Source organism: Petaurus breviceps, unplaced genomic scaffold (genome assembly GCF_028583685.1).
Source record: "Petaurus breviceps papuanus isolate PSGF00001 unplaced genomic scaffold, PetGlider_PUasm1.0 90919, whole genome shotgun sequence".
Lineage (NCBI taxonomy): Eukaryota > Metazoa > Chordata > Mammalia > Diprotodontia > Petauridae > Petaurus > Petaurus breviceps.
Window position 1 is genome coordinate 20784480 of NW_027187378.1, and position 24316 is coordinate 20808795.

Genomic DNA, 24316 nt, shown 5'->3' on the forward strand with positions numbered 1-24316 from the left:
AGGTTCAGGTAGCTCTGCTTGATCTAATAACCTTCATCTTCTCCATGGCTGCTGCTTCTAAAAATCAAGAAGCAGCTGGGGCAGCACCTTCTCAAACTGTTCAATGTCAACTTTATCCTGGTCTTCAGCCTGGGCCTGTCTTATCGCTCGGGCTGCAGCTTCTCCGACAAAGATCTTCAGCATTTCGACCATGAGCAGCAGAGCATCTGCACTTACTTTGCATTTGTCATCCTTAAAGTGTAAAAACAGCAGCTTGTTTACCAGCTCCTTCCTAAAGCTAGGAGCGTCTTCCTCCATCTCAGCCACAGACGCCCGCGAAGAGCTTGTAGACCGATGCTACTTATTATTTTAAGGAAGACTCCATTTATTCCTAATGATTTCTATTTTTAAAAATATATTTTATCTGCTTTATTTGACCACACTGAAAGGATCTTTAAAGTCAGGTATGGAGCAACAAAAAAATGAACTATTCAGTAAATACTGAGCATGTACTATGTGAAGAGAGCAGAGGATGGAGGGTCAGTCTTGGAGTCACAAGTCCAGCATCTGACATACTAGCTTTGTGACTCTGGGCAAGTCACTTAACTTCTTCTTAGTACCCTAGGCAACTTTTAAACACTAAGTCAAAGTTTCTGATGTGTATTAGAATACAGGCCACAACCCACTAAAATGTGCAAGGCACTGTGCTAGGCTCTGAGATACAAAGGTAAAACACTTTTGGCAGGTAGGGGCAGGGTATGGGGAAAGGCTTCACAGGATTGACACAGTTTAGCCTCGAACTTCCTGATGACTCAGTCTGATTCTCATCTAAATTTATTAACAGGAATCAAGTAAATTTACCATGTGATCATGTAAATTTTTGGAAATATGAAATAAAGCAAATTGCTTAGGTTCTCTGGACCTATTTTCTCCTTTTTAAAATGAGGTACTTTAACTAGATTTCTAAAGTCCCTTCTAGTTCTATGCAGGCACTGTCTTGGTCAGGAGTCCAATTTCTGAAAGTAATACCATTCATACAATTCATGAGCAGGATAACAGATTTAGAGGAAAGAGGGACCTTAAAGACTGTCTAGTTCAACTCACTCATTTTATAGATGAGGACACTGAAATCCAGACACATGAAAGGACTTGACCAATCATATAGTTAGTAAACTGCAGAGTCAACATTGTTTAACTAGGTTAGGGTAAAAATATAATTATTTATTTGCCTTCATCTGCAAAAATATCAAGTCAGAGGGGGAAATAAGTTGGGCCCCTACACTAAAGTCATTTTAAGGGTGAGAAGAGCAACCTGCAAAGAAAGCAGTAGCTGAACAGCAGGAGTTTCATTCTTCCAAAAGCTGCCACAAGAAAATAGAAAGGAAATAGCTTTGGCTTTTGTTATAGCATGTACTTGTCCTGATCACATAAGTGTCCCCTCAATCCAAACTAGCACCTAGGAAAGATAAGACACTTTTCTGTGATGTACAGATCTTCTAAAGTTGCAAATTCACCTGGAAATAGTTATGGGAAAAGGAGTAACTGGTATTAAAGGCCCCCTAATTGTAGGAATGCTAAAATTCCATGTTGTGTGTGCAAAACTAAATGATAAAATTTTTGTGTCAGCAGAGTAACATGAGGCATGTTTAAAAAATATTCATGTTAGAGAAGGAAGAATACATTTTTAATGAAGGAAAAAATGCATAGCCAGTACTTTAAAAAACATTCTCAAGCAAAACACATAAATGTATTATTATTAAATTCTTTGATTTCTGTAAGGCAAAGTGCTTATGTAATCTTAACTAAAATATTGCCTTGAAGAGTGTTGGCTTATAGGTACTATCCAGATATTTTTGACAAATATTTTCCACAAATCTAAATTCCAGAACCAATACCTATTTTAAATACACAGAAATGGATCCAAGATGCAAAACTTTTGGGGAAACCCCCCCCCAGTAATTCTCATGAATTAAAGAAGTGTAAAGAAGTCTTTCAAACTACATACCCACCAAAAATTTCCCCAAACCCGTAAAAAGTTTCAAGTTTTCTGGTCTAAATTAAGAAAAAAAAACTTTTATTTTTCTCAAGGAAAAAGTGATATGTGACTTTTTATAAATTACTAGAATTATATATGTTCTTCATTTGGAATCTAGAAGACTAAAAGAAGATATGTACCTCTAATTCATTCCCAGCAGAAACTTAAGATCTGACCCAGAAATTCTTAATGTCCTTTTTGATCCTTCTTAAGCTGACACACTGGATATGTAATCTATTTTCTGTAAGATGGCACGTAACTCTAGCACAGAAGAAGCAACATAGTGAGGTACTGGGGACTGCTTCTGGGGCACAATTCCGTTTTTATTTATCCAGACTGTTGCTTTCAAGCCAGCATTAAGACCTCCTTGGATATCTGTTTCTAGAGTATCCCCAACCATCACACAGTCTCCTGGCTGTACCCCGAGGAGATCACAGCAGTAGTAGAATATAGACGGTGATGGTTTCTCCTCCTCTTGCTCTCCACCTACAACAATAGCATCAAAATACGGTTGACAGGCACAAGCTTCTATCTTCTCCCTTTGTGTCTGTGTGTCACCATTAGTCAAAAGAAGGAGGGGGACCTCCTTTCGAAGTTCAGTCAGCATGTTTTTTATGTCTTCTGATAAAGTCATATGCTGCAGACGTGTAGATTTCCATAGGAAATAACATTCTTCAGCTAGTTTGCGATTGGCCATCTCACCTCTTGTTTCTTGAATAGCTTCTTCCCAATGTGAAATCCTTAGATCAGTAATGGACATTTTGGACTCTCTGTAGCACTCTTGGCTGAATTTAACTTGAACTTTTTCACTGATGATATCAGCTTCTCCTTCTTTGTACTGGTATTTTGACTTTAATAGTTTTATTACCTAATAAAAAGATACAAACTTAATTAAGACATCAATCAATATTAATCCCCTACTATGTGCCTGGCACTGGGGATACAAAAGACATGACAGTTCCTGCCCTCAAGGTGTTTACAATCTAATAGGGGAGACAACATGCAAACAAATTTATAGCAAACTACATACAGGATAAATAGGAAATAATTAAGAGAGGGGAGGCACTAGAAGAGTGGTTAAGGAAGGCCTCTAATGAAGAAGGGATTTTAGGTAGGACTTAAAAGAAGCTAGGGAGGTAAGTAGGCAGAGCAGAGGAGGGAGAAGAACCTTCTAGGCATTAGGGACAGCCAGAGAAAATTGCCCAGATCCCAGAAATGGAGTGTCTAAGCCAGTGTTACAGGATCAAAGAGTACATATTAGGGAGAAAGGCATAAAAGGGCTTTGAATGCTAAACAGAGCATTTTGTATTTGATCCTGAAGGATACAAGGAGTCACTGGAGTTTACTGAATGATGTGATCATACCAGTACTTCAGGAAAACCACTTTGGTGAACGAATGAAGGATGGATTGGAGGGGGAGGAACCCGAGGCAGGGAGACCCACCAGCAGAGTACCGCAATAATCAAAGTGTGAGATAAGGGCCTGCACCAGAGTGGTGGCAGTGTCAGAAGAGAGAAGGGGCAGTATTTGAGAGATGTTCCAAAGGTAAAATTGACAGGCTTTGAAAACAACTGGGATATGGGGAATAAGATAGTGAGAAATCCAGGATGACTCCTAGGTTGTGAACTTGAGGGACTGAAAGGATGGTGTTGCCATCTATAGTAATAGGGAAGGCAGGGGAGGAGTTAGAGGAGAGAAATGAATTGTGGTTTGGACATGTTTAGTTTAAGATGTCTCCTGGATATCTAGTTTGAGATGTCTGAAAGGGATGAAAGATTGGAAGTCAGCAGAAAGTTTAGGGCAGAATAGGCAGATTTGAGAATTGCTGGCATACAGATGCTAATTAAATCCATAGAAGTTGATGAGATCACTAGTATAGAGGGAGAAAAGGGCCCAGGACAGAACTCTCAGGGACACCTATAGTTAGAGTGTGTAATTTGGAGGAGGATCCAGCAAAGGAGTGATCAATTAAGTATAAGGAAAGTGAGGAGAGAGTAGTGTCCCAAAAACCTAAGAGAGAAGAGTATATCAGGGAGGAGAGGGAGAATCAACAGTGACAAAGATGGCAGAGAGATCATGGAAAATGAGGACCAAGACAAGTTCACTGAATTTGGAAACAAAGAGATCACTGGTAACTTTAGAGATCATATGGTAAATTCACATAAAGTCCATTTTATCATTCACTGCTTAGGTAATAAAATTTTAAGGTCAAAAAAAGATTTCTAGATCACTGATTTTATACCTCTGCTTTGATAATAATAAACTGAAATAAGAATATCAGCCTCTCTGGGTAGCCCAACTAGTATTTAGCATTCCAATTTCAGAAAGGTTATTTTTTTTTAACAGCTAACAATCATTTCTACTGCAGTTTAAACTCATTTTCTTACATTTTATTATTAGTAGTAAAAGAATAAACAGTTAATTATTATCTAACAATATTTAATAGATATTTCCAATATACAAATAATTTATAATCTAAAAATTCATTTGAAATTTGCAATGTATTTTCTCATAGAAGCAATATTCTATGTTGTGAAGTTATGGTCCTTGACAACAAGCCTACAAAAGCAAATTTATCCTAAAATGTATTGGGAGCCAGAACTGCTTCCTTCACATGCAGGCTATAATGAAACTGGGTACTTTGCTAGTTCCAAGTCACAACAGCAGCAAGTGATTCCTGCAGTAAGAACTCCAGGTGGTTCAGTACTAAGAAGACATGCAGAGCAGGGAGTCTGAGCTCTAGGGGATGAAAAGAAAAGCAACTGTGAAGAGCTAGGGCCTCCTGGGGGGGGGAGGCGGGGGCCAGCAGGCACTGAATAGCTCCCTGACACTCTTACTTTTCTTCTATAGATAAAATAGAGATTGTCCAGATTTCTTTTTTTCTGATGAGATTTTCACTCTTTTTCTATTTAATTGTGAAAGAAACGAAGCTTTACATAGTTATTTTGAGGTTTTCTAACGGTTGTTTTTCTTGGCTGCCATTAACAAAATGGGAAACAAAATAAGAAATTTTTAAGTTAAAATAAAAGCTCTGAAGGAAAGAACTGAAAGAGTGGTAAATCTTACCCAAGAAAGGGACTCCTTGAAAACTAGAATAGATCAAACAGAACTTAATGACTCCATGAGATAGCAAGAAATATTAGAGCAAAATAAAAAGACTGAAAAAAAGGGGAAGAAAAAGGAAGATATCTGATATAAAAAATAACTGACCTGGAACATAAGAGAACGAGAGATAATTTAAGAATCACTGGACTCCATGAAAACCATGAATTAAAAAAACCCTGGACACTATATTTTAATAAATCATAAATGAAAATTGCCCAGATATATTAGAACCAGAGGGCAAAGTAAATCCGGAAAGAATTCACCAATTAACACCTGAGATACCAAAAAGACAAGACCCAGAAATGTACTAGACAAAATACAGAGCTCTTACGTTAAAGAAAAAATACTCCAAACACTAGAAAGTTCAAGTAACAAGGAACTCGAATCAGAATCATTCAATATCTGCCAGCTTCTATTATAAATGAGAAGGGACCTTGGAATATGATGTTCTAAAAGGCCAAAGAGAAGTTTACAAATAAGCATAACACTCCCAACAAAGCTAAGTATAATCACATGGGGGGGGGGGGAATAGAACTTTTAACAGAAGAGAGGTCTTTCAGCTATTTTTTTTTTCTTACTTTAGAGAGCTAAAATGTGGATTCCTAGTCCTTTGGCAAGTTTCTCAGGGTCCTGCTCCTGTGGAGTTGTGGGGCACTGGCCCATCTAGGGGGTGGAACCAGAGGGTAGACCCTTTTTTTAGTTTTTTTTTTTTCTGGATTGACTAGACTTGTGAGGCATCTGTTCTTGAGTGGGCTTGTGGGCCTATGGGGAGCAGGGTCAGGAGATTCCTTCGGCTGGGGGCCGGTGGAGAACAAGTTTAGTTGCTTGTGTTGAATGCAGATGGCAGGTGGTGGTTTGAACCTCCCTAGCTGTAGAGGGGTTGGTATTGGAACCATGTTTATTCTACTGGGCAACTGTTGGTGGGCCCCAGTGGGTTGGTCAGGTGTGGCAGGTGGCTGGGTTTGTGAGAAGGAGAACTGAGGAACACAATTAATTTTGTCCTTTGGGGATACTTGGATTTGTGTTTCGTGTGGTCCTTGTTGCAGACTGGGTAATTCAAAAGGAGTGGGCTAGCAGCAGGAGTATTGGTGGTATCCCGGCTGAGGTGGTGATTTGGAGGTATTGACTTGATATTTGTCATGTGGTTTCCTTCTTGGTTAAATGACTGCTCATGATTAATTTTGTCAGTCACGGTTGTTCAGGTGGGCAAGGATAGTCAACAAAACTTTTTTCACCTAATAAAATTTAAAACTGTGGGAAGTTGAACTTACTAAATTTTTAGTCCAATCATTTCACCAGCAGGTGTTTGGTACAAGCATACCTAATCTTTGCCAATCTTTTTTTTTTGCTTTGCTTTTTGGAGGGGAGAAGGTAGGGCAATTGGGGTTAAATGACTTGCCCAAGATCATACAGCTAGTTAAGTGTTAAGTGTCAAGTGTCTGCGGCCAAATTTGAACTCAGGTCCTCCTGACTCCAGGACTGGTCCTCTATTCACTTGGCCACCTAGCTGCCCCTTTTCTTTGCTAATCTTAAAATGGGGGGTGGGGGAGAGGGAGGAGCCACATTGTAGCTTCTGAAGGCTCTTCCTATGCCCTAAGAATCTCAAGTTTAGCACTGATCTTCATCAATTACAGGGTCACACCTCTTTGTAACAAAGAGCAAGGAGGCCCATGTAGATTCCCACTCTGAAAGGGACATCATAAACTCACTATAAAAGTTGTCCAGGGAATTCCATTTTTTTTCCTAGTTGGCCAAATACTTAGACTAATACATGGGATACAGTTCCTGAATCACCTAGGAAGGAACTGACTTGCTGAAGAAACTTTCTAGTATCTAATTTGGGTTTTGAAAATGTTTCTCCTGGGGTGGCTAGGTGGTGCAGTGAATAGAGCACCAGCCCTGGAGTCAGGAGGACCTAAGTTCAAATCTAGCCTCAGACACTTAACACTTACTAGCCATGTGATATTGGGCAAGTCACTTAACCCCAACTGCCCTGCCCTCCCCCCTGAAAAAGAAGCAAAAAAGAAAAAGAAAAGAAAATGTTTCTCCTATAAGTATGGATGCTTCCTCTAATTTTCTTTTTAAATTTAGTATTTAATTTCTCCCAGTTGCACATAAAAACAATTTTTTTTACATTTGTTTTTAAAACTCTGCATTCCAAATTCTATCCCCTCCTCTCCCATTGAGAAGACAAGCAATTCCATATAGGTTATATATATGCAGTCATGCAAAACCTATCCATAATAGTCATGTTGTGAACGTAAACATAGATGAAAAAAAATTCAAGAAAAATAAAGTAAAAAAAATATTCCGACACCATCAGTTCTTTCTCTGGGGGTGAATAGCATTTTTCATCCTAAGTCCTTCAGAGTTGTCATGAATTGTATTGCTGAGAATAGCTACGTCATTTGCAGGTGATCATTTTACAATATTGCTGTTTACTCTGTAAACAGTACATTTCACTTTGTATCAACCCATGAAAGTCTTTCCTGGTTTTTCTGAGAGCATCCTGCTGATAATTTCTTATACCACAATAGTATTCTATTACATTCATATATCACAACTTGTTCAGCCATTCCTCAAATGAATGCTCAATTTCTAATTCTTTAACCTCAGAAAAGAGCTGTTATAGTTTTGTATACATATGTCCTTTTTCTTTATCTCTTTTGGTAGACAGACCTAGTAGTGGTACGGCTAGGTCAAAGGGTATGTGTGCATGGCTATTTGGGCACAGTTCCAAAGTGCTCTACAGAATGGTTTAATCAGTTCACAAACCCAACAGTGCATTAATATCTCATTTCTCCCATATCCCCTCTGATATTTGTCATTTACTTTTTCTGTCCAATCTAATAGGTATTAGGTAGTACCTTAGAATTGTTTTAATTTCCCTTTCTCCAATCAGTAGTGAGTTAGAATATTTTTCCATATAACCATAGATGGCTTTAATTACTTCATCTGAAAACTGATTGTATCTTTTGATCATTTATCAATTTGGGAATGGCTCTTATTTTTATAAATTTATATATATATATACATATTTTATATAAATTTTTATAAATTTGACATAGTTCTCTATGTTAGAGAAATGAGGCCTTTATCAGAGAAACTTGCTTCAAATTCTTTTTTTCACAGTTACTATTGCTAACTTATTTCTCTCCATCCCTATCCTCCTTACCCTCATTTATTTTATTCTCATCTTTCACACACCCCCTCCCCTTCTCTTATAGTCTTCCCCTTCCATTTTCTTGTAGGGCAAGATACATTTCTATAAGCCATTGCCTGTGTATCTTATTTCCTAAGTTACATGTAAAACCAATTTTTAACATTTTTTAAAACTTTTGAATTCCCAATTCTCTCTTCCTTTCCCCCCCCACCATCGAGAAGGCAAACAATTCAATATAGGTTATACATGTGTAATCATGCAAAACACTTCCATAATAGTCATGTTTTTTTTTTTAAAGCAATCGGGGTTAAGTAACTTGCTCAAGGTTACACGGCCAGGTGTTTCTGAGTGGGTGCTAAGTGTCGGAGCCTGGATTCAATCCCTAGGTAGTCCTGACACAGAGCCAGTGCTCTTACTCGCTGTGCTACCTGGCCGCCCTGCCATAATAGTCATGTTGTGAAAGACTAACTATATTTCCCTCCATCCTATCCTACCCCAATTTATTCTATCCTCTCCTTTCACCCGGTCCCTCCTCAAGTGTTTGCTTCTCCTAATCTGTCCTTCCTTTTATTACCCTCCCCCTCATTCCCATTCCCCTCCCCCCCCCGTAAGACAGATTGTTTTTTTTTGCTTTTTGGAGGGGGAAGGTAGGGCAACTGGGGTTAAGTGACTTGCCCAAAGTCACATGGCTAGTGTTAAGTGTCTGAGGCTGGATTTGAACTCACGTCCTCCTAACTCCAGGGCTGGTGCTCTATTCACTGAGCCACCTAACCGCTCCTGTAAGACAGATTTCTAAAACCAATTGAGTGTGTATGTTATTCCCACTTTAAGCCAATTCTGATGAGAGTAAGATTCACTCATTCCCTCTTACCTTCCCCCTCTTCCTCTCCACTGTAAAAGCTTTTGCTTGTCTTTTTTATGTGAGATAATTTATCTCATTCTACCTCTCCTTTCCTCTTTCTCCCAGTACATTCCTCTCTCATCCTTAAATTTTATTTTTTAGATATCATCCCTTCATATTCAACTCACACCAGTGCCATCTGTCTATGTATATTCCTTCTAATTACCCTAATGAGAAAAGTTTATGAATTAAAAATATTATCTTACGATGTAGGAATGTAAATAGTTTATTAAATCCCTTATGATTTCTCTTTCCTGTTTACTTTTCCATGCTTCTCTTGAGTCTTGTATTTGAAAGTCAAATTTTCTATTTTGCTCTGTTCTTTTTACAAGAATGCATGAAATTCTGCTATCTCACTGAATGTCCATATTTTTCCCCTCATGGATTATACTCAGTTTTGCTAGGTAAATAATTCTCGGTTTTAATTCTAGTTCCTTTGATTTCCAGAATATCATATTCCAAGTCCTCTGATCCCTTAATGCAAAAGCTGCTAAATCTTGTGTTATCCTGATTGTGGTTCCACAATACTTGAATTGTTTCTTTCTGGCTGCTTGCAATATTTTCTCCTTGACCTGGGAACTCTGGAATTTGGCTATAATATTCCTGGGAATTTTCAATTTGGGATCTCTTTTAGGAGGTGATTGGTGGATTCTTTCAATTTCTATTTTACCCTCTGGGCAGTTTTCCCTCATAAATTCTTGAAAGATGATATCTATTACTTTTGTTTTATAATTTCTTGATTTCTCATAGAGTCATTAGCTTTCATTTGCTCCATTCTAATTTTTAAGGAGTTTTCTTCAGTTAACTTTTGGGCCTCCTTTTCCATTTGACCAATTCTGCTTTTTAAGGATTTCTTTTCCTCATTGGCTTTTTGGACCTCTTTTGCCATTTGGTCTAGTCTATTTTTTAAGGCGTTATTTTCTTCAGTATTTTTCTGGGTCTCCTTTAGCAAGTGTTGACTTCTTTTTCATGATTTTCTTGCATCACTCTCATTTCTCTTCCCAATTTTTCCTCTATTTCTCTGACTTGATTTTCAAAATCCTTTTTGAGCTCTTCCACGGCCTGAGACCAATTCATATTTTTCTTGGAGGCTTTGACTTTTTGACTTAAAGGATTTGATGCAGGAGCTTTGACTTTTTTGTCTTCTTCTGAGTATATGTTTTGTATGTATTTCTTTGGTCTTAACTTGTTTTACTTACTTTCAGCCTTGTGGGCAGCTTCTCAGAGGGTTTGGTACCTGTCATCTAGTTTTACCTCCATTAGGGTGCATTCATGGACAGAGGCAACAGCTACAGAAGTTGCTGATAATTGTGGGTACTGCCCCTGTTCCAAATGATTATCCCTGGCCAGGTATAGAAGCATCTGGGGCATAAATTCCATGCGCTTTGATATCTCTTTTATTGCTAGGTGAAGGTTGTAAAGCTCATTCTGTAGACTCTTGCCCCAGATTAAGGGGTAGAGCTCAACTCCATCCTCTGTGAAATGCCAGATATACTCGAGGACAGTTTTAACAATTAATAGGCCTACAAAATGTATTTTTGCAACTGATGTAGCAATTATTTTATCATATGCATCATGTTCAGCTTGCTGATGGAGTCCTAGATGTATGATGATGAATTTTAGAAGAAAATGCTGATGCATCATTTTGAAGATGATTTTCATGGTGGCAGTGGTAACCCATATCTGAGGGAATTCAGCTAGACCTTGTTCCACATGGACTCGGACTTGACATAAGACTTATTCAATGCAAGCTCATTCCCCACCTAGCAATTTTGGGAGAAACAGGCTACAGAAAGAAATGAAAAGACCAACTCTTCTCTTACTGGTTTCTCCTTGTGGGACTGCCTGGATTGCTTGCTGAAATTGTGGACTTTGATTGTTTGGATCTAAGTATTTGCCCAGGCTGGCAGTCTTGTCCCCACCTAGTTGATGAACTTCATATCTGTGCTCAGATAGATACTAGGCTATCTTGGAACTTTTTAACATCTCCCTCATAATAATAACAAATTAGGAGAGTCAACAAGCAATGGTCTAGATGATCTCCTAAATCAACTCCTGCTTCAATCACATCGATAATCCTACAACATAAACAATTTAAGTTTTTTGTGGCAGAGAAGATCAATTTCCTTGCTCTTGCATACTTTGTTTGAATATTTAGCCCAACCTCAAGCAAATCATGTAGTGATTCCATACTAATGTGGACAATCACGATGTTGATTTCAATGCTTTTTTCTAGGTTGGTAGTTAAGTCTATTTAAATCTTACTCTTCTTCTTCTTTCAGTTACTTCTGAGGAACAGAGTAGAGTATGAACTTTTAAATACAAACACAAGGGCCCAGAGAAATCCAGAAAGGTAAATTCATCTGAGCAGTGAGAAGGAGCTTTAAGATTTCTCACAACTGAGGTGAGAAGAGTATACAAAGAGGAAAAGATGGAGGAAGTGGGCATCATGTGAATCTCTCTTATCTGAAATAGACAAAGGAAGGTTGAACATACATACAGTTTGGTATACCGTGTTTCCCTGATAATAAGACCTATTCTGAAAATAAGCCCTCCCCTTACTGTGCAAGATTCCTCTAAAATAAGCCCTCCCCCGAAAATAAGCCCTATTGAGATTGCTACTGTAGTGAAGGTGATCCCCTGCGCTACACGCTACATTACGGTACCCTCTGTAGGCACCGTCCCCTCCCCCCCGGTGAAACGCACGCCACTCTCTGAGCTGCATCCAATCAGAGCTGCAGCAGTGAGCGCGTCATCCTGTTCTTCCCCAGTGATTTGCTTATTGAATAAAGGTACATTTTTTTGTTCACATTTACCTGTTTATTAAAATTGCTGTCAATGTTCATTAAAATAAGCCCTCCCCTGAAAATAAGCCCTCTGGTGTTTTTCTGTCCAAAAAAATTAATAAGACAGTGTCTTATTATCGGGGAAACACGGTAGAAACAGAACTCAACAAGGAAACAAGTAGGGAGGGGGATTGGGAGGGTGGAAAAAAAGGAGAATAATATCCAGAAAAGAATAGTTAATGGCATAAAAAGCTTCCTGATCTTCAAAGGGACATTAAAATTGGGGGGGAATCAAAGGAAATCAAAGTATTGTACTACAATTTAAGAGGGTAACCTTAGCTTGCCTTTTATACATCTGGGGAATAGCTAAATTAATTGTGGTGTAATACTAAAATGGAATATTATTGTACTATAAGAAATGACAAAAGAGACAATTTCAGAGAATCTTGCGTAGTTATGAACTGATGCATACTGAAGTGAGAAGAACCAAGAGAATAATGTATACAAAGACAACAATACTGTGAAGAAAAACTTTGAAAGACTTTTAACTCTGATCAAAGTATTGAACAATTATGTCTTCTGAGAACCTATAATGAAGCATGTGATCTACCTCCTGAAAGAGGTAATACACACAAGGTGTAGTAACAAGCATTTCTGGACATGGCCAATGTCCAGATTCCTTTTGTTTGACTTTGCTTATTTGTTAACAGGGGTTTCTTCTTTCTTTTTCTTGGTGGGGGAGGGGAGAAGTTGAGAAGGGAGGTTAGCAATAGTGATGACAAAATAAGAGCCACTGTGACTTAAAAAAAAATGCACAAAACAGGAAGAAGCAGACAAGTAGGACAGTCTTGAAAATAAAGTGTAGAATTTATTATACACTTTTTAAAAAGTAAGTTTCACAGGGCAGCTAGGTGGCACAGCAAATACAGCATGGGCCCTGGAGTTGGGAGGACCTGAGTTCAGGCCCAACCTTAGATTCTTAACATTTACTAGCTGTGTGACCTTGGGCAAATCACTTAACCCTAACTGCCCTGCCTCCCCCCCTCCAAAAAAAGTGGCATGAAATATCCATGGTTTCATTTAGAATCATGTTTTTGTGTTTTACTCTCTATGAGAATGTTCTTTTTTTAATGTTCTGAATAATTTTTTCCCTAATAAGAGACTCAATTAAGTTATCATTCCAATGGTATTTATTAGCCAATCAACAAATATTAATGAACTGCCCATATGCTAGACACTGGAAATAAAAAAACAAAATTGGGACAGTGCTTGCCTATGAGGACCATACAATCCACTTGGGAGATAAGTATTCACAGAATATGTACAAAATAAACACAGTGGTTTGGGTGAGGCAAAGTACTTATAGGGATATAATAGGAATATGATAGGAATCAAGGCCCTACCTGGGAAGCAGCACTTGAGCTGAATTTCTGAAGAAAGTCAGGGATTCTAGGAGGTAAAAAGTTAAAAGGGAGTACATTCTAGGCAGGAGGGTTAGCCTGTGCAAAGTTATGGGGAGAGGAGAAGGAATTTCCTGTAAGAAAAAAAGCTGTAATATACAGTGCATGATGGGAAGTAATGTGTGATACTGGTCCTGGTAAGGTAAGCCAGAGCCAGATAGTGAAAGGCTTCAGATGCCAAAGTAATTTGTATTTGGTTGTTGAGGCAACTGGAAGCCATTGAAGTTTTCTGAGGAAGCAGTAAGACCTGAACTTTAGGGATATCACTGTGGCAGTTGTGTGAAAAGTGGACTGGAGGCTGGGAGACCAATTAGTTGCCTACTTCAATAGTTCAGGTCAAAGGTGTTGAAGATGGTAGTCACCTGAACAGAGGAAACTTGTATCATGGGGTGGTGGACACTGTGCTGATCTGGGAGTTTGAAAGACATGTGAGCTAATCCCAGCTCTAGCACTAAATGTGTAACTTTGGGCAAGGCCCTTTCTCTCTGTGGGCTCTGGTTTCTTCATCTGCAAAATGAAGGGGTTGGCCTCTAAAATCCCTCCAGGCTCTACACTTATGATCCTAAGGGGCTGAATATGAGATGCTATGGAGGTAGAAATGAAAAGGTTTAGCAATGATTGGAGATGGATGTGAGGACGAGTGATGAGCCGAGGAGGCCTCCAAGGTTGCAAAACCTGGGTGACCTGAGGAACAATGGTGAACTTGACAGAAACAGGGAAGTTAGGAAGAAGGGGAGAGAAGATGAGTTCTATTTTGTACGTCTTAACTTTGAGATATGTACAGGACAGTCAATTCAAAATATCCAGTAAACAGTTGGTTATGTTGGAATGGAGCTGGGGAGAGACTAGGGCTAGATATATAGACCTGAAAGCTATTTTCATAGAGATAACAACCCATAAGAATGGATGAGAACCCTGAGGGCATATAGAGAAAAGAGGGCTCAGGACAAAGCTTTAGGATACACCCACAATTAAAAGGCTGGATATAGATGTGATCCATAAAAGAAAGACTGAGGAAAGTCAGATAGTAGGAGAATCAAGAGAAAGAAATGTCATGAAGCACTCAGAGAAGAAATTATCCAAAATATTAAATGATGTAAAGAGGTCAAAAAGTATGAGGACTAAGAAAAGGCCATTAGATTTAGGAATAAGATATCACTGGTAACTCTGAAAAGTTTCAGTTGATTTAAGGATGGAATTAGAAGAATAACACACAAAAAAAGGAAAGGGTCTGCAAACTTATCTCTATCAATTACACTGTAATGATAACATTTGGCCTCTAACATCACAGTTCCTGATGTGCTATATGAGAAATGGCCCAAAGGAAAACAAAAATGTAAACAATAGCTGGCTTAGGGGCAGCTAGGTGGCACAGTGAATAGAACACCAGCCCTGGAATCAGGAGGACCTAAGTTCAAATCCAACCTCAGACACTGGACACACTACCTGTACTACTTGGGCAAGTCACTTAACCCCAATTGCCCTGCCCCCCCCGCAAAAAGCAAAAAAAATTTTTTAAAAAGAATACCTGGCTTAGACCAAGCACACACCCAGGGAGGTAGGGTGGAGTGAATTCTGTGTTGAATCTGATCATTCTGAGTATACTGAGAGATCAATTTTCAAAGTATCTTGGAGAGGATACCAAAAGTTGGGAAAAAATCTTGAACTTTGTTAAACCCTCCCCTCTCCCCAAAATGTGAAAGAATATTAGTAACTACAGACACACCTGCTTACTTTCCCCACCTCAATACATTTTTGAGAACATAGCCCACATACATTCTTGATGAAGGCAGAAGAGAACAGGAAGGATTCCATAGCCACCATTCTCCAGCAGATGATGTCCTTATAATCCCATAGTCCACTTTCTTTTTCTTAGTTTTTGCATGGTGGGGGGTGGAGAAGTTCAGAAGGGAGGTCAGCAATAGTGACAACAAAAAAAGAGCTGATGATAAAGTTGCCCTGTGCTTATTGTTTCTTTACTACAAAAAGGCTTTTTATTGGTAGCTAAAACACCACTTTAAAATTTCTTGTTGAATAAGATATCTCTCCCATACATATGTTAACATTCTAGGAGTCCTTTAAAGACATAACTGTGCACAATACCTGGCACTGGCATGAAGTACTTAATACATGCTTGTTGACTGCCATTTTATTGATGCCTTTTTGTAGGCATTTAAATTTCATTGCACTGATGTTGATGTAGACGGTCTTCAAGAGATCGTCCATTTTGAGGCCTATATGCCAAGTCTTCCCAGGTTGATCTATTGACTGGCATTTGACTGGGTTACTTCCACAAAATGATGAATCAAGAATCATTGTTAGTCATACCCTTGATTCATCTTAATACAGCAAATATTCATTAAGCACAAATATTTATGGGCTGATGGAAAAATATAATCTATTTCAAGGTTCTCCTCAAATGTGAGTCACCTGAAAGATGCATTCATTCAACAAAGATTTATTAAGGGCTTGCTATGTGTCTAAGCGCTGGAGATACATTAAAGGAGTTACAATATTGCAAGAGAAAAGGCAACCTCCATAAAGACAACAAAAGTGACACAAGTGCAACACAGGTCCAGGAAAAGTGCTACATGGAAGTATGAGGAAGCAGAGATGGCCTTCACCTGGAGACCAGAGTAAGGGAAGGCCCTAACCCCTAAAACTGGAAGAAAAAGGGAGAAGTCAATTTCAGTCCAGCAAAAATAGATGTGAGAACATGGAAACAGTTGTCAAATTTGGCTGGAAAATAGAGTATATGAAGAGTAGCTGTATGAGAAGGCTGAAAGGTGGATTGGAGACAGATTGTGTAGTACCTTATAAATGACTGAACCAGGAATTTATGCTTTATTCAGTAGGCAAAGGGTATTTTTGCTAAGAAAATTCTTTGGAACAAATTATAAAAACTCAGGAAGAGAGAAAAGATCCACAGTTCTCAGGACTTTGTCCTGGGCATCTGGTCAAGCAGGCTTCCTCCCCACCACGGTGTGGTGAGATCCTTATCTGCTCAACCCTTTGCCAGGTTTGCAGTTTTCAATTCAGGTTAACTTTCTAAAACAGAAAACAGTGCTGTGCACTCTAACTTAAGACAGATGTGTATGCAACAGATAATTTAAATCTTCTAGTTTTTATGGTCACAGAATCACTAAGCTGGAAGGGATCTCAGTGACCATACAGTTCCAATAAGGAGACATCCAGTCTTTGCTTGACGACTCAATGACAAGGAAGTGAGAGACAACTAATAACACAGCAAGAAAATATAGGAGATAAGAGTGCTGGGCCTGGAGACGATATTAATTCAGACTTCTTACTAGTTATAACCCTAGGCAAGTCATTTAATCTGTTTGCCTTAGTTTCCTCATCTATAAAATGGGGAAGGCAGGGAAATAAGAATTATACAAACACACATATTTATTATATCCCTACTATGTGCCAGGCACTGTGCTAAGTGCTTTATAAATATCTTTTGATCTTTACCACAACCGTGGCGGTTAGTGCTATTATTATCACTCCTACTTTGCAGCTGAGAAAAATGAGGTTAAGTCACTTGCCAAGGATCACACATCTAATGTTTGGGGCTGGATTTGAACTCAGATCTTCCTAACTCTAGGTCCAGTGCTCTATCCACTATAACACCTAGCTATTGCAGTCAATCAATCCACCCCACCCCACCCCCATCCACCCCCAGGGTTGTTATAAGGATCCAAGAAGATAATATTTATAAAGCAAAGTATGATATAATTGCTAGCTATTTTTATTATTAAGGATGTTACACTAGCCCTGAATTTAGAGACAGAGGACCTGGGTTTTGAATCTCAGTTCTGCCACTAAGCAGAGGAACTTTGAGTTGGATTAAGGTAACCCCCAAGGTTCTTGCCAGCCAAAACCTATGACCCTGGCACTTATAAAGAGTGAAAGGAATTAGAATGCCATACAGATTGAATAGACTATAGGAACAACCTCCAAACTCTAGACCAAAAGAGAGATTGGAAGGGGTTACAGTGCAAATCACTACTAGTATTATTACTACTGCTCCTACTAGTAAATTTATTAAATCTTTCTTTAAAAAAATTGAATGTATTCATTTTGTATTTGGCTAGTATATTCTCATCCTCCAGAGAGAAGACCGTCAGGCTTATGAAGTAGAGACCCTTTACCATCCTGGTTCCTGTCCTCCAGACAGGCTTCTAGGGCAGCTAGAATGTGAAGTGGGCTGGCTTTGGAGTCAAGAAGACCCTGCATCTGGTCAAACCCTGCACCAGAGACTGAGTAGTTGTGTGACCCTGGGCAAGTCACTTGACTGCTCTCTGCCTCAGTTTCCTCATCTGTAAAAGGGGGATAACAGCAGCACCGCAGGGTTGTTGTGGGAACGTGAGAAGAGAGAGCAGAACGTTGTTGAGAGAACGTGGACAGTACTTTGCAAATTGTAAAGCCCTCTCTAAGTGCTATTATCATTATTCGGTTTATCGCTGTCATTCCTTCTTTTCCCAACTGCAGTACTCCAGGTGTACCCTGACTAGGGCAGAGTCCCTGGGGTCCATCACATCGCGCATCCCCCGGCCCTCTGAACGTAGCCCAAGATTGCATCAGCCTTCTCGGGCCAATAGGGGCTTGGGGTCCGCTCCGCCCCGGCCCACCTGCACCGGGGCTTTCGAGGAGAGCGGAGAAAAGTCATATGGGATGATGTGAGACAGGAGTCGGGGCGCTCGGGAAAGAGCGCGGTGGGCTGGCTGAGGACGACCCAGGGGGCTATGCTAGGGTGGGGGCTGGAGGCTGCGGGAAAGGTCCAGGCCTGGGGCCGGGAGCAGGGGGGAGGTGGTCAGCCGGTGGGGGCTGGGAGGCGTGGACGATATAACCGTTACCTCCAACATGGCTCTCCTACTCGCCTCTGCCGTGTCGATCAGCGTGTTGTCCAGGTCCAGAAACACCGCCCTCACCCGGTTCAGTACCATCCCGCGCCCAAGCAGCCCAACCTCCCCGCAGCCCCAGAGGTCCTAACAGCTCTCGGAAGCCAAGGCAGAAATCGCTCTCACGCATGCGCAGAGCATCCTTTCCCTCCCCCACACCCCCCCAGCAGGCGCGCGCTCGCGCTCGAGGTGCCTGGAAGGCGGGTGAAAAGATCACCTGACCTATGGACCCCGCCCCGCGCTGGAGCCGTGCTAACTAAAGCAATTTCCTTCCCTCTTCCCACCACGCCCCCCAACCCCGTTGGAACTCCCTCGAGTTTTCCCTGATGGCCTGAGAAGTATTTGTCCATATGAAAGCCCCTACTTCTCACGCTGTTGGAGGAGATGGTGTGATGTATGGCGTGTGTGGTTTGCTATTTTCGGTTGTTGAGGGGATGGTTGGGAGACCTTGAACGAGTGCTGGTGGATGACTGGGGACAGTCAGATTTCTGCTTCTGAAGAGGTTTCATTAACCTCAGTGCTGGTGGCAGGGCCACCAGGCCCCAGACCATCCATCTGTAAATAACTAAGGTGCCGAATTGCATCCTGAGCTCCTTTCTCCCCTGCTATATACTTTTTTTTTTTTCTCACTAGCTGATTCTAAAGTCTCCATTTTTGACGGGGTATGAGCCCTCTGTCCCCCCCTCCCCCCTTCCTCCGAACTTTGCCACAGGGGCCCTCGATTTGCCTTTCAACTGCCCCTGCAGTTACCTCTAACCTAGCCCAGCCTTTCCACATCTGTTACCTTGGGCCCCCTCCCACCCTTAATCCTGTCTAGACCCCCAGTTACCTTGGGGCACCCTAGTTTATCGAACTCCTAGATCCCATTCAGATCTTCCTACAAAATCTTTTTTCCTTATAAAAGACGTCAATCTCACCTACCAAGGGCACTGGTTCTTCAAAGTACCACCGCTTCTACTGCTGAAACAAACCTCGTGTCTGACTGAAAGAAGGTTTGACCTGACTTTTTTGCTTTTTTAATTTGGGGTTTCTAGCCCCACCATAAAGCAACAATTATATTTCTCTTTTTTTCTTTAATAGTATTTTTTTCCAATTAAATGTAAAGATAGTTTTCAACATCTACTTTTATAAGATTTTGATTTCCAATTTTTTTCCTCCCTGCTATCCTCCCTCTCCAAGACATCTAGTATAGGCTATATACCGTGTTTCCCCGATAATAAGACACTGTCTTATTAAATTTTTTGGGCAGAAAAACACCAGAGGGCTTATTTTCAGGGGAGGGCTTATTTTAATGAACATTGACAGCAATTTTAATAAACAGGTAAATGTGAACAAAAAAAATGTACCTTTATTCAATAAGCAAATCACTGGGGAAGAACAGGATGACGCGCTCACTGCTGCAGCTCTGATTGGATGCAGCTCGCAGTGCGGCATGCGTTTGGGGGGGGTGGATGGTGCATACAGACGGTACCATAATGTAGCGTGTAGCGCAGGGAATCACCTTCACTACAGTAGCAATCTCAATAGGGCTTATTTTCGGGGGAGGGCTTATTTTAGAGGAATCTTACACAGCAAGGGGAGGGCTTATTTTCGGGATGGGTCTTATTATCAGGGAAACACGGTACTAAACATATTTCTACATTAGTCATTATAGCAGCAAGCACCCCCCAAGTGTCCTCAGGGTTTGGTGCTAACACAGGTTCTTAGATCTGCTTTGTTAAAGGAAAGCAACTCAGAATGGGTTAACAAGCTTACTTTAATCAGTCAGACATATATCGTTTACCTTGTTCAGGAGAAAAGGTCAGCACCCCGAACTTCAAAGTATACAGGCAGAATTATCAAGACGGAAACAGATCAAGTAGACAGATTTCCAAACTGTCCAACCATTACATCCATACCCAGTCAACATCTGGGTTTCCACATCTGGGTTTTTCAAAGTGGGGGGGGGGGTCCTGGACAACAGCTTCCCAGAATACAGATCAAATCACAGAGCACTTCTCAAAGTGAGCCCCCAAAACAAAGCCTCACATCAGGGCTTATATAGCCTTCTCCTGGCTCAGAGAATGTAACAACCTTATTGACCCACTGGCCAATCAAAAAGTATCTACTGAAAAACAAGCCTCCCACCCCAGGCTTCAGGTGCACTTTAGCCTAGGGGCAGGGAAGATCTTCCAAATTTGCATTCCCATTACATTTGGCCCCAAGATCTTTCATGCCCATAGCATAGACAATTTACTTTTGAAATTAGCACTAAACATCTCTTAGGTCACATTTTCAAGGTACAGAACTAAAGTTACCAAAGTGGCCACTGGGCCTTAAACAAACACCAAGTACATAGCATTATCACTTCAGTTCAAAACAAGAGTTCAAATAAAGTTCTGGGGGGGGGGGTGTCCTTCCCCTCACACAGCTCCAGCCCCTGCTTCCACGTACAGACAGGGGGCTGGGCAACAAAACCAACAAGGTGGGGTCCCTGGGGATCCAAGGCACTTCATCCCACCCACCATAGTCACAAGTCCATCCTCCCCCTGGGTCCCAAACTGTGGGATGCAGCAAGGAAACACATTCAGTGCCCCTGCTTTGCTGCTCAGTTCTTATCTTTTCCTGTGGCTGAATTCCGAACTCCTGGGTTCCTTCTCCCGCAGGCGGCAGCCGCTCCTGGCTTCTGCTCAGGTCCCGATGCAGGTAGCTCACCATTCCTGCTCTCAGCTCAGCGAAGTCTGCATGCAGGCCATTCTTCTCTCCTGGTCCACGGCTCCACAGAATCACAGCTACCACAACTGGGAAACAAACGATTATCCCAGTCCCCATACTTTCCTTTTACTCTGCAGATCCTGTTCGTGATGCCATTTTGTAGCAGCAAGCACCCCCAACCGTCCTCAGGGTTTGGTGCTAACACAGGTTCTTAGATCTGCTTTGTTAAAGGAAAGCAACTCAAAATGGGTTAACAAGCTTACTTTAATCAGTCAGACATATATCGTTTACCTTGTTCAGGAGAAAAGGTCAGCACCCCGAACTTCAAAGTATACAGGCAGAATTATCAAGACAGAAACAGATCAAGTAGACAGATTTCCAAACTGTCCAACCATTACATCCATACCCAGTCAACATCTGGGTTTCCACATCTGGGTTTTTCAAAGGGGGGGGGCCTGGACAACAGCTTCCCAGAATACAGATCAAATCACAGAACACTTCTCAAAGTGAGCCCCCAAAACAAAGCCTCACATCAGGGCTTATATAGCCTTCTCCTGGCTCAGAGAATGTAACAACTTTATTGACCCACTGGCCAATCAAAAAGTATCTACTGAAAAACAAGCCTCCCACCCCAGGCTTCAGGTGCACTTTAGCCTAGGGGCAGGGAAGATCTTCCAAATTTGCATTCCCATTACAGTCATGCTGTGAAAAATGAATCAGAACAAAAGGGGAAAAAGAGGGTGAAAAGGGAGAAACAACAAAGAAAGAGCAAATAATATGCTTCCATCTGCATTCAGGCTCCATAGTTCTTTTTCTGGATGTGAACAGCATTTTCCATCATGAGTCTTTTGGAGTTGTCTTAGATCCTTGCATTGCTGAGAAGAGCTAGCTCTATCAAAGTTAGTTATGGCACAATGTGGTTATTACTGTGTATAATGTTCTCCTGGTTCTGCTCACTTCACCCAGTATCACTTCATATAAGTCTTCCCAGGTTTTTCTTAAGTCCACCAGCTCATCATTTAAAAAAATATATATATTTATTTTTAGTTTTCACCATTCATTTCCACAAGATTTTGAGTTCCAAATTTTCTACCCATCTCTCCTCCCCCCCACACACAGTGTGCATTGTGATTACCCTTTCTCTCAATATGCCCTCCCTTCTGTCAAGCACCACCCCTCCCCCCCTTCTCTTATCCCTTTCCCTTCTATTTTCCTGTAGGGCAAAATAGATTTCTATACCCCATTGCTTGTATATCTTATTTCCCAGTTGCATGTAAGAACAATTTTTAACATTAGTTTTAAAACTGAGTTCCACATTCTCTCCCTTCCTCCCTCCCCACCCACCTTTATTCTTATACAAGTGTTATACACCCTCATAAAATATACATGTGTAGTCATGCAAAACACTTCCATAATAGTCATGTTGTGAAAGATTAACTTTATTTTCCTCTATCCTATCTTGGCCCCCATTTATTCTATTCTCTCCTTTGATCCTGTCCCTCCTCAAAAGTGTTTGCTTCTTATTACCCCCTCCCCTCATTTGCCCTCCCTTCTATTATCCTCCTTTTTCTTATCCCTTTCCCCCCTAATTTCCTGTAGAGTAAGATAGATTTCCATACCCAACTGAGTATATATGTTATTCCTTCCTTAAGCCAAATCTGATGAGAGTAAGGTTCATTCATTCCCTCTCACCTCTCCCTTCTTCTCTTTCACTATAAAAGCATTTTCTTGCCTCTTTTATGTGAGAAAAATTACCCCATTTACCCCATACCTCTCCCTTTCTTGTTCTTCTAATACATTCCTCTCTCATTGCTTATTTTTTTTTTAGATTTTATCCCTTTGTATTCAACTCCCTATACCCTCTGTATGTATATTTTCCCTCCAACTACCATAATACAGAGAAAGGCCTAATGAGTTACAAATATAAATATAGTAATGTAAATAGTTCAACTTTAATAAGTCCCTTATGATTTCTCTTTCCTGTTTACCTTTCCTTGCTTCTCTTGAGTCTTATATTTGAAAGTCAAATTTTCTATTCAGCTTTGGTCCTCTATTTCACTGAAAACCCATTTTTTCCCTTCATGGATTATACTCGGTTTTGAAGGGTAAGTAATTCTTGGGTTTAATCCTAGCTCCTTTGACCTCCAGAATATCATATTCTAAGCCCTCTGATCCCTTAATGTAGAAGCTGCTAAATTTTGTGTTATCTTGATTGTATTTCTACAATACTTGAATTGTTTCTTTCTGGCTACTTGCAATATTTTCTCCTTAACCTGGAAACTCAGGAATTTGGCTATAATATTGCTAGGAGTTTTCCTTTTGGGTTCCCTTTCAGGAGGTGATTGATGGACTTCCTCAATTTTTATTTTACCCTCTGGTTCCAGAACATCAGGACAGTTTTCCTTGATAATTTCTTGAAAAAAATGATGGCTAGGCATTTTTTTTGGAGGAAGGAATGCTGGGCAATTGGGGTTAAGTGACATGCCCAAGGTCACACAAGTAGTAAGTGTTAAGCGTTTGAGGCTGGATTTGAACTCATGTCCTCCTGACTCCACGGCTGGTGCTCTCTATTCACTGTGCCACCTAGCCACCCTGTAGGCTCTTTTTTTGATCATGACTTTCAGGTAGTCCAGTAATTTTTAAATGATCTCTCCTGTATCTATTTTTCAGGTCAGTTGTTTTCCCAGTGATATATTTCATGCTTTCTTCTATTTTTTCATTCTTTTGGTTTTGTTATAAATTCTTGGTTTCTCATAAAGTCATTAGCTTCCATTTATTCCATTCTAATTTTTAAGGAATTATTTTTTTCAGTGAGCTTTTGAAATTCCTTTTCTATTTGGCCAATTCTGCTTTTTAAGGCATTCTTCTCCTTATTGATTTTTTTTTACCTCTTTTGTTGGACCTTTTGGGTTAGTCTATTTTTCAAGGTATTATTTTCTTCAGTATTTTGGGGGGTCTCCTTTAGCAAGTTATTGACTTATTTTTCATGAGTTTCTTGTGTCATTCTCATTTCCCTTCCCAATTTTTCCTCTACTTCTCTTACTTGATTTTCAAAGTCCTTTTTTAGCTCTTCCATGACCTAAGACTAATTCATATTTTTTTTGGAGGTTTTGGATGTAGGAGCTTTGACTTTCTTGCCTTCTTTTGGTGGCATGTTTTGATCTTCTTTGTCACCAAAGTAAGATTCTATAGTCTGGGTTTTTTCCCTGCTGTTTGGTCATTTCCCCAGCCAATTACTTGACTATTTAACTTTTTATTAAGATAAGGCTCTTCAGGGGCTGCTAGGTGG

General features: G+C 40.3%; 1 protein-coding gene across 2 annotated transcripts; it reads right to left on the reverse strand.

Annotated features, from left to right (window-relative positions):
- Window positions 1-1635: 1635 nt before the first annotated feature.
- On the reverse strand, window positions 1636-18488 carry NANP (N-acetylneuraminic acid phosphatase). Of its 2 annotated transcripts, none has more exons than XM_069075553.1 (2): window positions 18313-18488; window positions 1636-2882 (listed from the first exon to the last, which is right to left on the reverse strand). In XM_069075553.1, exons 1-2 carry the CDS (start codon window positions 18376-18378, stop codon window positions 2223-2225), a joined length of 726 nt encoding a protein of 241 aa, XP_068931654.1. In that variant the 5' UTR covers window positions 18379-18488; the 3' UTR covers window positions 1636-2222. The 2 variants fall into 2 exon arrangements, with proteins under 2 accessions (XP_068931654.1, XP_068931652.1); XM_069075551.1 differs by having other exon boundaries at window positions 18289-18487.
- Window positions 18489-24316: the final 5828 nt, after the last annotated feature.

Bases quoted from the DNA above. Each gene is read 5' to 3' on its own strand.
- NANP (XM_069075551.1), bottom strand. From the start codon at position 18,378: ATGGTACTGAACCGGGTGAGGGCGGTGTTTCTGGACCTGGACAACACG. The intron at 2,883-18,288 runs GTAACGGTTATA...TCTTTTTATTAG, and splicing joins GTAGGAGAGCCATGTTGGAG to GTAATAAAACTATTAAAGTC.